This window comes from Cnephaeus nilssonii (assembly GCF_951640355.1).
Source record: "Cnephaeus nilssonii genome assembly, chromosome: 3".
Classification (NCBI taxonomy): domain Eukaryota; kingdom Metazoa; phylum Chordata; class Mammalia; order Chiroptera; family Vespertilionidae; genus Cnephaeus; species Cnephaeus nilssonii.
In genome coordinates this window covers 7,121,114-7,137,618 of record NC_137074.1, presented here as the reverse complement: position 1 = coordinate 7,137,618, position 16,505 = coordinate 7,121,114, and the positions used below count along the sequence as shown (strand labels likewise).

The following is a 16,505-nucleotide window of genomic DNA, read 5'->3' as shown; positions in this document are numbered from 1 at the left end:
CAGTTACCATCATTGTTAGAGCAAATTTGAAAGTGAAATTTCTGACAATTATTTTTATGTGCAAAAAACTAACATTTATTTGTATATTCTTGATTACCATTCCTATTTCTAACACAAAATATTTTTGATGTTTTTATTTTAATGACATGCTCAATTGTAATATATGTGTGTGTGGAGGTTCGATATCCTATCAGGGCACATGCCCAGGTTTTGGGCTCAATCCCCAGTAGGGGTGTGTGTAGGAGGCAGCTGATCAATGATTCTCTCTCATCATTGATGTTTCTATTCCTCTCTCCCTTTCCCTCACTCTCTCTGAAATCAATAAAAACATATTTAAAAAAAAACCCACCTCGACCATATTTCACTGGCTTGGTTGAGCATCTACGGTGTGAAACCACTTTTCTAGGTGCATGGGGAGACAAATATAAGGGTGGCATGTTTTCTGAGTATCCAGAAATCAGATAACCACACAGATGACTATTACAGGAGACAGAACTTGTCTTGTGTGTGATAAAGATGATTCAAGGTACTATGAGAGTTCAGAGAGAGAGAGAAAGCACATCTAACTAGAAGTATCTATAGAAGCTGCAGGAAGGAGTTTTCACATATTTAAAGTAAAAAATTAAAATACAGAGAAATATGCTTAATATATATGAATACACACATCACATAGAAAATTGCATTTTGTCACACTCAGACCTTTAGAATAGCTGATGGATGGATGATGGACAGATAGATGATACATCGAGTTGAAGTCCTTCCTCTTTCTCCAAGTCCCATACCTCCTCTCTCCCTGAGGGTGCCCTTATGAATTTGGAGATTTTTTTGGGGGGGGGAGGGGAAGTGGCCCCTTAGTCTTTGAAGAATGGCTGTGCTTGTTAATAGAGAAGCTGGGGAAGGAAGGCATTTCAGGGAGAGGGTATGGCACCGGCGAAGGCACAGAAGTGGGCAGTGAAGGGTGTATCTGGGGGACCTGCCTGTGGTTTGGTTTTGTGTGAAGCAGGTAACAACTATAGGAAGGGGATGGTGGGCCATGAGGCTAAGAAGATGGGTTGGGCCTTGACCATGGAGATACTGAATTCCAGCGGGTGAGACTGGTCCCCATGTGGGTTTCTGGGTTGAGGAGGAGTGTGGGTGGCTGAGAGGGCCAGAGGCTGGAGGCTACGGCTAGAGATTACAGGGTAAGAAGGCCTGGACCCGGTGATGACCGAGGAATTGGGAAAGAGATCAGGAGGGCCTGTGCGGGCGGGGTCAGATGTCCGGAGGAGACTGTCAGGTGACGGGAAGAGGAGTGGAAGTGGTGTGAGTCCGGGCGAGCGCATCTGCTCAGAGGTCAGAGCTGCCTCCGTGTCAGGAGATGTGTACGAACAAGACGAAAGATCTCAGAGGGACACATCTCTGCGGATCGCCAACGCCGCAGGGCGGGACGAGCCCGGAAAGGTGGGGTGCAGCCGACCAGTCCGCAGGTGCCCCAGAAACCGAGGAGCGGGGTCCGAAGGGCCAGTGCCAATACCCGGCAGGGTGAAGCCCTCTCTAGAGGTGGCCCAAAGCGCCTCCCGCATCCCTTCTCCTTAGGGGCCTGACTCAAGGGGGGCTCCGCGTTGCAGCATCACCCAGCAGCCCGAAAAAAGGGATTCCTGGGGTCAGCCACGTGGCACAGGGTTAGACAGCGGGCGGGTACCCAGTCCGCCCCAGGCCCCGCCTCCCCTATCGTCCCGGGCAGCGATTGGCCGATGTGTCCCGTTGCTATGACAGCATCCGAGGGTGGCGGGTGGCTCCTCCTAGCGCCTTCGCATCCCTCCGCCCGCTCCCGGAGGGAGGCGGGGCTGGACGCGTCTCTATGGCGACGGAGGACGCGGGGGTGGCTGGTACTTACGGACTAGAGTGGCGCCGGCGGCGGGGATCTAGGTTGAGGCGAGGCCATGTCGGACCTGGGCTCGGAGGAGTTGGAGGAGGAGGGAGAAGCTGATCTTGGGGTGAGAGCTCCGGCAGAGGGAGGGGCTTCCCGGGGTGCGCGGTGGCAGGCGGACCCCCGGAGGCCAGGCCGGGTTTGCATAATAGGGAGGTCTGGAGGCCAGTTACAGGCGCCCCCCTTCCCGCCCCCTGCTCCGGGAGGCCCAGCCAGGGACGGAGAGCACGCGGGCCGCAGTGGGCGCCGCGTCTTGGAAGTCGGCGGTGAAAGGTGAAACGTCATGACGTCCGCTGGCCACATCCCTTCTCGCTCTGTCCTCCTCCCCAACCCTCTTCCTGTTAAAGGCAAAGATTCCCGAGTCAAAGGCCCCAAGCATCCTCCCTGCCATTACCTTCCACCCAGGCAGTTTTCCTGGATGGCTGGCTCCTCCCTAGGTGCCACACTATTGTTGAATAAGTCTTTCCGCCGTGGGGCTTGGCTCCTCAGGATTGGGGTGGAGGGCGGAGAGCCGCTTCCTGGCAGCCTTCAAGCAATGCTGAGGAGGTCTCTGACTCAGCCAAGGTTTCCTGGAGAGCTTACCATTTAGGTCTAGAACAGTGGTCGGCAAACTCAGTCAACAGAGCCAAATATCAACATACAAGGATTGAAATTTCTTTTGAGAGCCCAATTTTTTAAACTTAAACTTCTTCTAACGCCACTTCTTCAAAATAGACCCGCCCAGGCCGTGGTATTTTGTGGAAGAGCCACACTCAAGGGGCCAAAGAGCCGCATGTGGCTCTCGAGCCCCAGTTTGCCTACCACTGGTCTAGAATCACCTGTGCTTTCTTCACTCTTGGGGACTGACCCAGGTCATTGGAATTGCTCCTTGATTTAGGCGGTAGAGAGGAGGCAAGGCATGCACAAACAGTGAGGGGAGCTGGGCTCTGTGTGAGCATATATTGTTGGGAGATTAACCTCTCTAAAGCCAGAGGGAGGCCATTTCCTAGCCTTAACCTCTGCGTGTGCGCAGGGCACAGGGTTGAAATAGTTTCCAATTAACAGAAAAGCCTAGCACCTCTTGTGTGGCTACTCATACCTTTTAACTAGCTCTGTGCCTGCATCTCCCAGCTCCTACTTGCTTTGCTGCTCCACCCCCGAGCCCCTCAATGCAACGGAGCCGCCTGGCCAGTAGGGGAAGCCAGAAGGGGCCAGGGAGCCCAATCCCAGGCAGCCAGCGGCTGTGCTGAAACCCAGGACAAGCTGCAGTGATTTGCACTCCAGAATCCCCTGTGCGATGAGGCTGAGTCCGGGACATCCTGGACATTCCCCGTGCTTGGTGGCCTCCTCTGCCGCATCTGTCACCCCGCTCTCTCCCTGGAGCACTTAGAAAGATCCACTTGCTCAGGGTCTGCTTCTGAGGGAACCCAACCTACAACACCTGCCCAGTCAGCTTTCTAGTTTCTCTCCTCAAATGGCCCCACTGGATTTGTAACTTTTTTTAAAAAAAAGTTGATTTCAGAGAGGAAGGGAGAGGGAGAGAGAGAGAGAGAAACATCAACGATGAGAGGGAATCATTGATTGGCTGCCTCCTGCACACCCCCTACTGGGATGGAGTCTGCAACCCTGGCCTGTGCCCTTGACCGGAATCAAACTCGGGACCCTTCAGTGTGCAGGCCGATGCTCTGTTCACTGAGCCAAAACAGCCAGGCAGATTTGTAACTTTTTAATGCCCAGGTATGGTTAGCTACCTTACTGAGGACGGGAGGATTCCATGGGATATAAAATGCTTAGCACATGGTTGGCACTTAAATGGTGGCAGCTGTCATTATGCTGACTTTTTTGCTGTTGCCAGGAATATGAGGGGGAACGAAACGAGGCAGGTGAAAGGCACGGCCACGGGAGAGCCAGGCTGCCCAATGGGGACACCTACGAGGGGAGCTATGAACACGGAAAAAGACACGGCCAGGTCAGAATCGGTGACTTTGCGTGGGTCGTTTTCTCTATTTAACGCTCTATGAGTGAGTATTTAACGCAGGAATGACATGAATCCTATAATCAATGTGTTTCAGGGGATCTACAAATTTAAAAATGGTGCTCGATACGTCGGAGAATACATTAAAAATAAAAAGCATGGTCAAGGCACTTTTATATACCCAGATGGATCAAAATACGAAGGTAACATGTTCTCGCAAAGCAGCTTTTTGTGCTGCAGAGGTCTGCGTTTGGGATTGAACTCTTCTGTGAATACTGAGAAGAATGAGAAAGTTGAAAGTTTTCCGGATGTGTCAGTCACTCAACGAACACAAACTGTGTTCCTGTGTTCACAGGGTTGATGCAGAAACCAGAAAGCCTTGTAGTTATGAGACATGTGACTGTCCCTGTGACCGGCACGTTCTCTCCTGTGAGCCTGGGTCCTGGGGAGCGAATGCCAGGGCGGCTGCTGGGCGAGCACCAACGCTGGGGAGTGGGCTGCACCCAGGACGTTCGACGCTCTGCGGCATTCGTCTGTTTGAAGTGGTTTTTGCTGTCCCCGTTTCTGGCAGACCCCTCTTCTGAGGAACACACCGCTTGTTTAGACCTGGTAGAGCCTTCACTGAGGCCTTCTTGTCAAAGAGGCATTCTGCCTTGTTAAACTAGTGTTCTTTAAAAAAAATTTTTTTTAAAATTGATTTTAGAGAGGAAGGGAGAGAGAGATAGAAACAACACGGATGAGAGAGAATCATGCATCAGCTGCCTCCTGCATGCCCCCTACTGGGGATGGAGCCCACAACCTGGGCATGTGTCCTCACCAGGAATCGAACCCTGACGTCCTGGTTTGTAGGTCGATGGTCAACCACTGAGCCACACCAGCTGGGCTAAACTGGTGTTCTTATTTCCGTGATAGTTCTTTACATGCCAGTGTTACGTCTCAGGAAGATTCTGGTTCCCTTATTTCCAAGAACCCCACTGCTGGCCCGGCACCATGGTCATCTGGTGGTGCCTATAGTGTTGGTCTAGTCCCAGCAGGGGACAAAGCAAGTCCCCACCCTGGGGAGAGAGACGAGTGGGGAGTGGGCACGAGCCTTCAGAAACTGTGTGCAAAAGTCTATGCTCTGGGCTTCTTTTCTGGGAAGACGTTCTCTAGTTTCATCAGATTTCCCAAAAGACTTGTGACCCCAAAAGGCAAGGTGTGACCGTGTACAGGGGACCTCATCGCTCCCTGCCTTGGCTTTCTCGTTTGCAGGGAATTACGATACATGGAACCCTCAGGATCATGCTTGAGGGATGGGGGGCACTCAGTAAATGTGGGCTGGGTCGCCACTTACTTGTGTGATATCGTCACCACTTAGGAACCGGAGGGCGAGGTGGGGAATGGAGGGAAATGCTGGCACCTGGCCGGCACCAAGCCTTGACGTGGCTGCTGGGGCCCTAACCACACACCAGGCAGAGCAGTGTGGTGCCGGCACCGCTGGCGGCAGGGCAGACGAGCCCTGGTTTGAACCCTCGCTGTGCTGCTGGCCGCACACACGTGACTGTGGCCCCCATCCATACACGTGCCCAACCCCGTGCTCAGTTACCCCCTGACTCAGCCCCCCTCAGCCAGCTTTCTACTCCGTGCCATCCGGCCGGGAGGCAGGGGCGGAGGGGAGCCGGAGCGGAAAGAGACAGCGGTGAAGGGGTCAAGGGCGGCTCCCTTCTCACCAGGGCTTGCTTTTGTGTCGTGTCTTCCAGGGGAGTGGGTGGACGACCTGCGGCACGGCCACGGCGTCTACTACTATGTCAACAACGACACCTACACCGGAGAGTGGTTCGCCCACCAAAGGTTCGCTCTCTCTTCAGTCCCGTAGATAATTCACGTCATGAGAACATGACGATGTCTTATTAAGAAACAGGATCGTGACTAAAGCTCACGTGCCAAGGCTGCCAGGCAGTTCAAACCCTGCCAGGCTCTCAGGTGAGGCTGCGGGACGATGCAGGTGCAGACCCGTCGGGGAGAGCACGTGGGTCCTGCACCCCAGGACCCTGGGGGGTGAGCGCACAGAGCAAGAACCTTCTGGGGACTGAGCCTCGGCTCCCAGGAGCACTGCCTCTTCACGTGAGAACCAGCTGACCCGCAGGAAGGCCCCCGCTGTCCGGCAGGCGATGCCCGCCCCATGCGTGGGCACAGGGAGCAGGAGCCATGCTCTGCTGGGGCAGATAAAGGAGACGATGGCCGTGACCCTGTGTCAGCCTAGCGCCCTCGGTGAACGGCCTGCCTGCACACCCGGGAGGGTTCTCATGCTTCGGATCAACAGGCTTTGTGCCCCTGTCTCCCCCAGGCACGGGCAAGGCACCTATCTCTACGCGGAGACCGGCAGCAAGTACGTGGGGACCTGGGTGAACGGACAGCAGGAGGGCGCGGCCGAGCTCATTCACCTGAACCACAGGTACCAGGGCAAGTACTTGAACAAAAACGTAAGTCAGCGGGAAGTGATGTTTGCCTGTAAATACAAGTACCCTTCTCCCCAGCCTGAGTGTCCGTGTGCCCGGAAAATACTGGAAACCCAGGGAAACCCTCCATCCCTCTGAATATGGGAAACCGGACAGCTGTGCCTGCCTCCGAGCATCCTGATAACCCACAGGGGGCAGAGTTGGGGGGTGGGGGGCTGGCCAGTTTCTCTGCATCCTAGTAAATCGCAGTCTCTCCCAGCAGTGGCCGGGCACGTCCTTATAACACGGGCATGCCGCCCCCTTGTTGTGGGTGCTCGGTCTCATGGGGGAATCAGATGTGAGATCCTCGTTTGTCGGGAACGACTGAAGGTTTTCTGTGGTTGAGCGTGTGGGGGTTCTGACTTTCTCTCCCCTGGGGGGCGCAGGGCTGGAGCTGGGGAGGAAAACTATGAGCCCCCCTCACCTGGTGGTTGTGGGACCGGAGAACCGCCCGGAGCACCAGACCTTGGGCCTGAGGCCTCCAGGTTGCAATACCCACTCCGGTCATCTCTGTGGGCAGGACTTTGTGGCTCAGCTTGCCCTTCTGTCCGAGCCCTAGTGGGGTGCAGAGAAACCGACGGACTCAGAACCTACCAGCCTGGCATTCCTGTGGCTCCGATCAGGGGCTGAGCAGACACTGTCCCTGAAGAAAGAGTTTGCTGAGCAAGTGAAAGCTGTTAGATGTTGACATTGGGATTACTTAACGGATCCCATGAAGTAACCTCAGACTCTCTTAAACTCAGTTTTCATTTACATATGATCAAGCTCTAGTTTCAGATTCTCCTAGTTAGTCTTTGTAAAACAGCTCATTCTCCTCAAACCTGCACACGGCCCATGCGTTCCCAGCATTGCTCTGTGGGTATTCATCAGGATGGAGATACGCAGATAAGAGAAGCAGCAAGTCCAGTGACAGATGCAAGGATGTGTCCCAGTGTAGCACTCGATCAGGATGTCACTTCAAATTGCTAAGGAAATGACGGGAGAAGTCAAGAAATGGTGCTGGTAACCGTTTGGGAGAAAAAGAAAATCAGAGTTTGTCCTCCAGCTTATAGATAAAGACACTTTCTAGAAGAAACGATGATTTAAATATAAACAAAATCACTGGGAGAAAAATAGGTTATTAACTTTAAAATGAGGAAAACTTTCTAAACAAAAAGCCAGATTTTGCCTAATAAAAACAATCCTTTATAGATTAGAAAATACTAGAAAGGAAATTTACTAGTAAGAGTTATATGATGAATGGGGTTAGGACATTTGCAACAGTTAACATATAAAACACATCAATGTGATTTAAATGGTCAAAAAATATATGAAAAAATTCAACCTTCCTAAATAACTTAAAAGGTATGACTTACAATGATTTGTTCATATATTTAAAAATGTAAAGATAGAGCAAAATGGTGAGGTCCAAAAAAAACCACAAGGGTTTGAGGACAAAGAGGCTCTTACTTGCTTCTGTGGGAGCCTCATTCGTGTGTATATATACTGTGCATACTTTTGTCCAGAAATGTTATTTCTGAAACTTTACCCTGAGGGAACTCTCCAAAGTGAATACAATGACTTAACCCAGAATATGCTTACTCTGGCAGTCTTTGTCCACGAAAAGTGTCAGCAGACCAAATATTGGCAATAGTGAATACGTAGGATAGATTATAATTCTCAGAAGAAATAAAATACAGGTTGACAACTGGTGCTGTGGAAGGATATTGGTACATATGGGAAGGCACTCATGCCATATGTCTAGTAAAAATAGAATAGCAGTCAGTATATGTAATTATGATCAGATTTTAAGTCAAAACCCCTCTGTCCTAGAAGAAACAAGGTTACAGAGATTACATCAAAATATCATTAGTAGTTCTATCTCTATCTAGTTTGCCTGTGGCTGTGGACTTAGTAAAACTTTTGTAATAAATACATTACTTGTATAAAGGGATTAATTGTAGTTAAGTTTTTTAAAAGTATAGATTTTATTGATTTTTTACAGAGAGGAAGAGAGAGGGAGAGAGAGTTAGAAACATTGATGAGAGAGAAACATTAATCAGCTGCCTCCTGCACAGCCCCCACTGGGGATGTGCCCACAACCAAGGCACATGCCCTTGACCGGAATCGAACCTGGGACCCTTGAGTCCGCAGGCTGATGCTCCATCCACTGAGCCAAACCGGTTAGGGCAGTAGTTAAAGTTTTAAAAACAACCAAAATAGGCCCTGTACTTTGCAATTCTGTTAGCCATTAGTTCTTAATCGCATGATGCAGGTTGGTTTCATGGGGGTAGCATTTCTAAAGCATTTTGGACTTTCTATTGGGTGCTGACTCTCAAGAGTGAAGTACCTCTTGGTTTCTCTTTGCTCATAGCCTATGGGCCCCGGGAAGTATGTGTTTGACATTGGATGTGAGCAGCACGGCGAGTATCGGGTCACAGATGTGGTAAGTGGCCGGGGATTTGTCGTCTCCTGCACTCTGGGCCAGAGAGCGGCCCAGAGCATCGAACCCCTAGAGGGAGCGGAGGAGAGTGGCGCCAGCGCTCAGGGACTTGCCCGTTCCCCCGCTCCTTCACTGGCCCCTGTTAGTCTGGAACTGCGTTGCCAGAACTCAGCGAGATCAGGTCACAGTGATGGCTGGCAGCCAGGCCTGGTTTCCTGCAGAGGAACCAGCTACTTCGGAGCCAGCCAGAGGGCTCTGGGCAGCCCGGGCCCAGAAATATCCACTGAACTGTCACGGCGATGTCACCAAATCGTGCCACAACTCAGTGCTTCGGGGCTATTTGGATGACTCACGCCACTTACAATTTTCTCTTTTGGTTCCTTTCTAATACTTAACATTAATATTAATACTAAATTGATATTCTGTGGTTCATGTTGAAATTAGCCAGCTAATTTGTCACTATTAGGCATCCAAATGTGTGTGAGTGTGTGTGTGTGTGTGTGTGTGTGTTGGGGGGAGGGGTGTGTGTGTATTCCTGTTATTGGCTGGCTAAGGCCTGTAGACAATAGGAAATTTAGTAAAATACCTCAGGCATCCCCCAACACCCCCACAATCCCAAGGCTCACCCTGGGCACCCCACTAGGCAGGCCCTGAGCCCCCCCTCTTCTCCTGGTTCCTTCCCCTGTGGTGTTCTACTTCCTTTGTATCACTCCACCACAGCCACTGTGTTCCCCAAAACAGCCCGTGGTTCCCTGAGGTCTGTGGGTTGATGTCCACCTTCTCTGCTGTGCCCAGAATCTCCATGACCCCCTTGGCCAGGTCATTTCCCCAGTTAACTATAAAACATGAAATGGCTGAAATGCTTGGTTTTGTCGCTAAAAATGAGGCCCCCACCACCCCTGAGCATCGTGTCTTCCTGGTTCCCAGGACGCCCAGTCTGAGTGCGAGGAGGGTGCCCACAAGTCCTCAGGGACGTGCCACCTTCCCACGCGGTTCTGCTACTCAGCGCATTGGTCCCTGTGTGTCGCCCATACACTAGCCCCGAACTTAACGCACATTTGACTGTCTTTGTTGTTCGACTGACAGCGACTGTTTCCTGCTTTTGCTCTCCCTGGGGTTGGACACCTCTCACCTGGCCCCCGAAGGACCTGCTACTCACTGTACGGCCACTAGTAACAAATCTAGCCGCCATGGTCTTATTGGCGATGGAGCAGTTGTTTAACTTGTGAAGTGATAAAAAAACACATCTTATTAAGTATTTTTCAGTTTTAGGCTCTTGGGGCAAAAGTGAAATTAGAGGTCAGTATTTCATCCCATTCTCCTCTGGCAACCACCACACTGTTGAGTGAAATCATATGGTTCTTAGCTTTTCCTGAGTGGGGAAGGGGGTCCTAGTATATGGTGACAGGAGAAGGTTTGACTTTGGGTGGTGGGCACACGGTGCAATATACGGATCTTGTAACATAGAAACCCACACCTGAAACCTATATGATCCTATTGACCAATGTCACCCCAATAAATGTAATAAAAAGAAAAAGAAGTCAGTACTTCAGGATGATGATTAGCAAGTTGGAAGGGCATCAGTAACATCTAAGGGGGGAAACACTGATATAAGCCCCCACCACCATCCCCATCGGGAATAAGTCTGTGAACTAACGCACTCGACTAGCGGGCCTTTGTCCGTGGCCACCACTGTGCTCTGGTGAGGATCAGACTGTGACGAAACAGAAAAGCCTAAATTTTCACTTCTGGCCCCCAAAGGGGAATGCAGTCCCTTAGCGAAGGGGTGGTGGGTGATCTGCAGCCACGGACCAAACCTGGTGGCAGCCTGTTTTGATTTTTTTTCAATTGTGGTAAAATACATACACCATTGGCCATTTTAACCATTTTTAAGTGTACACTCCAGTGGCATTTAATCCATTCACTGTGTCATGCAGCCATCACTACCATCCATCTCCGAAACTCTCTTTATCTCCAAACTCTGTCTCCGTTCAACAGTGTCTTTCTCCCCTCCCTCCCCCCCCCCCCCGCCCCAGTTGTCACTTCTGGTTTACCTTCTGTCTATGAATTTGCCTGTTTCATGTTTCATGTAAGTGGGATCATACAACATTTGTCCTTTGTGTCTGGATTTTCACTTAGTATAGTGTTTTCAACGTTTGGCCATGTTCTCACAGGTGTCAGAACTTCCTTTTTATGGCTGAGTAACACTCCATTGATGGACACCTGGGTTGTTTCTACCTCTTGGCTACTGTGATAATGCTGCAACAGACATTGGTCTCTACATATCTGCCTGAGTCTCTCTGTTCAGTCCTTTTGGGTGTATACCTCCGAGTGTCCTTGCTGGGTCATAGGGTAATGCTATGGTTGGTTTTTTGAGGAACCTCCCAAGGTTTTCTGTCGTGGCTGCACCATTTATGTCCCCACCCTCAGTGCCTGTGGTTCCACATCCTGCTTTGTAGATAAGGCTTTCTGGAGCTCAGCCACGCCGGCTCATTTACCCGTCACCTGCGGCTGTTTGGAACGACAGCGGCAGGGTGCGTAGTGGCCACAGACACCAGGTGGCCAGCAAAGCCCCGGATAGTTGACAGAAAAGTTTACCGATGCGAAGTCCTGGAACAATGTTTTTTTCAAAGTACACGTTGCAACCGTTTCATGACTCATGGCGTCAACTTAGTTAATTGTGAGCAACGTTTACAAAACTGAGATGGAATAAAAGTGGATGCTGGTCATGGAGGCAAGCACGTGGATTTGGCTTCAGGCTTGTGCTTCGTGGCGCGGGGTCGTGGCACGCCGTGGCTTTCCTCCTGTGGGCTGAGTGATGGGAAGTAGCTGCTCTGGGATTTTATTTTCCCTCCATAACCCTTGAAACGAGAGCTGCAGTCTTTAGCCCCTTCACCATCACTGCAAGGTTGTCTGAGCAGGCTGCGAGGCCTCTTCCTCCTGCAATGTTAGCTTTATTGTGTAGAGGGAGTCTCAGAGCAGGGAAACATGGCTGAGCCATGGAGAAGTGCATTTCGGCCTGGTCACATCTCACCTGTCCCAGGGGCTGGGGAGTGAGTCCACAGGCGTTCCGGGTGCCAGCAGGGAGAGGGTAGGCACAGCATCCCTCTGCCCTTCCTTTTCCCATCCCAGTGCCTTCCAGAGCCGCAAAGACTGTACCTGGGAAGCTGGCAATTGATCTGCTCTCTGAATCGTGTTACACCGGTGGTCGGCAAACCGCGGCTCGCGAGCCACATGCGACCGACACCCCCACTTCTTCTAACGCCACTTCTTCAAAATACACTCGCCCAGGCCGAAAACCGGCTTCTGCGCATGGGCCACGAAGTTTCAATCGCACTGTACGTGCGCGCCCGCACGTGGTATTTTGTGGAAGAGCCACACTCAAGGGGCCAAAGAGCTGCATGTGGCTCGCGAGCCGCGGTTTGCCGGCCACTGTGTTATACTAATGCTCAAATGCAATTACACACCTGCCCTTTCTCCCCTTCCTCTAAGTATCCCACACCTCGTTTTACACAAATGTAGGCAAATTCACATTTTTCACCTTCCAATAGGAAAGAGTGGAAGAGGAAGAGGAGGAGGAGTCGTTAATAACTGCCCTTCCAAAGTGGAAAGCTACCAAAATCACCGAGTTGGCCTTGTGGACACCGACCCTCGCTGAGGAGCCGCCGCCTGCGGATGTGCCTGGCCAGGAGGAGCCCCCGGCAGCCGAGGGTACGGCCCAGGCAGGCGTGGGGTGGGGTGGGCTGAGTAGCAGCCTCTGCACAGGCCGGCTGCGGCCGGGCTCCTGGGGAGCCGACGCCTGGTTCCTCCCGTATGCATGGGGTTATTAGGGAGAGGCTCTGGGACCCGGCCTCCTAGCACCGAATCAGCAGGATTGAGTGCTTAGATCCCAGCCACGGCTCAGGCCCTCAACACCTTGGTTGATTCCATGGAAGCCCTGGAGCTAAAAGGTCCCTTGGAACACTTATCCCCTCGCCTTGGTCAACGATTGCCTGTGGGCGTGGCCTCGGGAAAGCCAGCTGACAGCAGCTGGGGGACAAGCCCTTCCCTGAAGAAGGGTCTGGGCCACGTCCATCACAACAGGTCTTCCTGAGGGGCACTTAGGCGCCTGGGATGCTGCAGAACTGCAAGTGCTGAGAAGCCAGGTCAATTTGGCCTCAGGGGAATAACACTCGTCTATTGGTTCACACAGCTGGGAGGTCGGGTGACTGCACCTGGGAGGTCAATGCTCAACCACCCAGGTGTGGCTGGGTCAGGCCACAGCTGTAGGGTCTCTCCTCTCACAGGCGGTGGCTCTGCTCTCTTCCCCTTGGAGACTCATCCTCAATGACTTTATCAAATTGTCACCCCATCAGCTTGAGAGCCCTGGGGAGCAGAGAGCTGTTCCTCTCTGTCAGTCTGATCATCAGAACCCTTGGGACATAGTCATCATCCCCGAACAGTCACTGTGACGGGGACCGGATGCTCTCCGGCCTGGGCTGGAGCTGGGTGACGTCCACTGGGGAGGCGTGGTCCCCTGAGGGAGAAGCGGGGTGCTGCTCTCGGCAGGAGGGAGAGAGGGTCCCGAGCAGGGGAGGAAGCGGCCACCCTGCACAGGCCTGCGCCCTGCGGGACGCTGTTTTCCTTTGTTTCTTCGCAGCCCGGGGGGAGCCTGGGGAGGAGGCCCAGCTTCCAGCGGATCTCTCAGATGCGGAGGCCGATTTCATGAGGCCCGGAGAGGAAGACGCCGATAACTTCAGGGAGGAGAGCGGCGAGTACGGCCGGGAGGAGTTCCGCTTTGACAACATAGACCAGCAGGGTGAGCCTGAGCTCTGGGAGGTCACACACACTGGGAGAGGCTGGGAGGTTCTTCGCCGCCCCCGCCCCCCCCCCCCCCCCCCCCCGCCCCCAGCCAGGCTGGGAGAAGGTCTCTGAGCACCTTCTGTGAACTCACGTGGGACCCACAGGGGTGCTGCTCCCTCCCAGGTGCTCTTGCAAACCTCCTGCGGTGGCAGGGACAGCAGGTCCCGCGGACACCCTCTCTCTGCTCTTTGCTAATCTCTGTTTCTACCAGGCGAGCAGGCCTCAGGCTGCAGAGTCCCGCTAGAAATGCAGAGCTTGGCTGTGTATTGTCACGTGGTTTACCAGGGCTGAGGCACAGGGGTAGGAGCTGGCAATGTTCGGAACCAGTCCTTTATTATTAAAAATAATTTGTTTTTAAATAGATTCTTAGAAGGGAGAGAGAGACAAACATCAATGAGTGATAACCAGCTGCCTCCTGCACGCCCCCTGCTGGGATGGAGCCCCCAACCCAGGCATGTGCCCTGAACGGGAATCAAACCGGTGACCTCTTGGTGCATGGTCAATGCTCAACCACTGAGATTTCAAACCCATTTAAAAAGGCCAGCCCTTTTTAAATGGGTTTGAATGCACCATTAATCTAGAAGCTTCTGCCACTGCAGGTCCTAGGAAGGCTTTCCCCACTCAGAACCCGAGGTGGGGTGAGCAAGAGGAGGGGGCGTGAGCAATACTCAGGATGAGGAGTCGAGAACCAGGCTGGGAGAGAGTGGGTCATGACATCAGGACCAGCTGGTATCGGAGACTTCAGGTTCCCGAAACAGCCTGGACAGAAGGACATTGCCTTGGCTCAGCGGTTTTGGCCTCTGGACATTTGGCAGCATCGAGAGACTTGGAGGGCTGGGCAGGGTGGCGGGCAGTGCTACTGGCATCTTCTGGGGCAGAGGCCAGGGATGCTGCTAAATCTTCTATGATGCACAGGACAGCCTCACACGGACAACCATCCAGTCCAACATGCCGACTCGGCAAATAAAGAATTTTAAAATAGAAAAAAGTTCATATCAAATACTCATGTTTCCCTTTGCTTCCCAGGAAATGTGGGTTTCGAAGAAGATGACCCTAGGCAAACCGATGCTCCAGACTAAGATGGGCCCAAAGTGAGGAGCCTGTGCCACCGAATGCCTGGCGCTCGGGGAGTTAACACCCACCAGTTACTAATCTTTCGTATTTAGTTGTTTGTGAAAATGGTTTACAGTTGCAAATAAATTTTTCATTCTCCTTTGTTGTTGAAATCGCCTGTGCTTCCAGTTCTTTAAACTAAGAGTTTCCAGGTTGCCTTGCCCTGGTTTTCAGCGTGTCTTCTCCTAGGATGAAGAATTGCTATACACCTGCCCCTCTACAGGAGATGGAGATGGAGGGGACTCCCGGCTGAGCTAGGACAGTGACTCTAGAGTGAATTCCTTCTCTCCTTTCCCTCAAGACACTAGGAAAGCACCTAGACAATAAGAATGCCTGCGCAATTCTCATAAAACATAACACGTATTTCTGGAATCCCCCAGGGGAGCTCATGGGTGCTCAGGAAGTCATCCATTGGACAAGTCTATAAAATTCACCAACATGACTCATACCTAAAACATTCCAAGTTTGGTTCTAAAATAAGAATTAATTCAGGGGAAAAAGATGATGATTTTTCTCAGATAAACTCAGGAGAGTGTTGGCCAAATTGCGGTGGCCCCAGACCAGTCCCTAAGCAGTTCTCCATCAGAGGCACCGAGTTAGGCTCCTCGATTCCTTTGCTGCTAGCCTGAGGCCAGCTGCCCCTCCCATTTTCACCACCTTCCATTCAGTCATTATGCCATAAGGTGTATTAATATCATTAACATCCACCATGTCAAAACCCAAGAATCCCTTCCAGGTTTGTGCTTTCAAGTCCACAAGTTAGAAAATCAAGTTGCTCATGTCATGGGTGTTGGAGGTGGGAGTCCTTGGTAACAGGACATCCATTTCCAGATGATGCCAGCGGGGGTCAGACTAGGCTTGCAAACACAAGGACCAGTTCCGGGACAGGAAAGAAGGAAGAGGACGGTGGTCAGAAATCTTTCTTTCTTTGTTTAATATTTGTTAGTTCATAAAGTTGGAAACTTAGTCACTTCCATCTCTGCCCTTATCCAGCACATTTCCCAGGACTCAGTTCTTACAATGAGGTTCATTCTGGAAGCCAAGAATGACCAAACTAGGCTTTTCTGTCATTGCAGCAGAATTGGGGGGTGGGTCTAGTCAGAACCAGAATTATAAAATAGAAACAAAACGGTGTTTCTTGCACACTTGACCTAGAGGTGGAGATTCAAGCACCTCCCAGTGTCCCTTGCAAAGGACGTGATCTGCCCCTCTTATTATCCAGGGGCATGAGACCCAGAAGCCTCACCCCCGGGAGGGTGAACCCAGACACCTGTGGACAACCCCAAATTCCATTAGCTTGACCTGCAAAGTTTTTATTCATCATGATGACTAGTGAGGTCGGTCTGGCACGGGGTACCCAGGAGAGCAAGCAGAGGGCCTGGGGCGGGCAGCACATCCAGGGATGACTATGTCCCCTCTGAGCACTTGGATGGCTTTTCCTTTTTCTTCCGCGGGGCTGGGCTGAGAGGACACCACTGTGAGACCCCTATCAATCACCGGAACCAACTTCTCTAAGTCAGAGGTACCATTTTACTCCCATCATCTGGGAAGATTTCACTGCCGTGGGTCCCTGTCTGGTTTGTCTTACCTGTTAGTCAGGGCAGGACCCATCCCCCCCATTTTCAAAGCTCCCCTCCCTTGTCCATTTGATCAAAAGAGAGAAAGAAGAAGCTGAAAACAACCTACACCAAGGGGAGGGGTGTCTGAAATCCTTACACTTGGGCTCCTGTAAGAGCAGCCCCGATAAGCTGGGGTGTGATGTGCTCAAGAGTGCCCCCCGAAGCCTGG

General features: G+C 51.9%; 2 protein-coding genes across 2 annotated transcripts in view; one reads left to right on the top strand and one right to left on the bottom strand.

Annotated features, from left to right (window-relative positions):
- SLC37A1 (solute carrier family 37 member 1) overlaps positions 1-2,008 on the bottom strand; it is a gene marked incomplete at its 3' end in the record, with an annotated part of 57,217 nt that extends 55,209 nt beyond the window's left edge. Inside the window, exon 1 of the mRNA XM_079766849.1 lies at positions 1,877-2,008. The remainder of the gene's footprint in view (positions 1-1,876) is intronic.
- On the top strand, positions 1,859-14,747 carry RSPH1 (radial spoke head component 1). Its single transcript, XM_079766851.1, has 9 exons — positions 1,859-1,976; positions 3,744-3,857; positions 3,961-4,066; positions 5,603-5,693; positions 6,190-6,325; positions 8,694-8,765; positions 12,314-12,473; positions 13,402-13,560; positions 14,631-14,747. The coding sequence occupies exons 1-9, from the start codon at positions 1,923-1,925 to the stop codon at positions 14,681-14,683; spliced, it is 945 nt and encodes a 314-aa protein (XP_079622977.1). The 5' UTR covers positions 1,859-1,922; the 3' UTR covers positions 14,684-14,747.
- Positions 14,748-16,505: the final 1,758 nt, after the last annotated feature.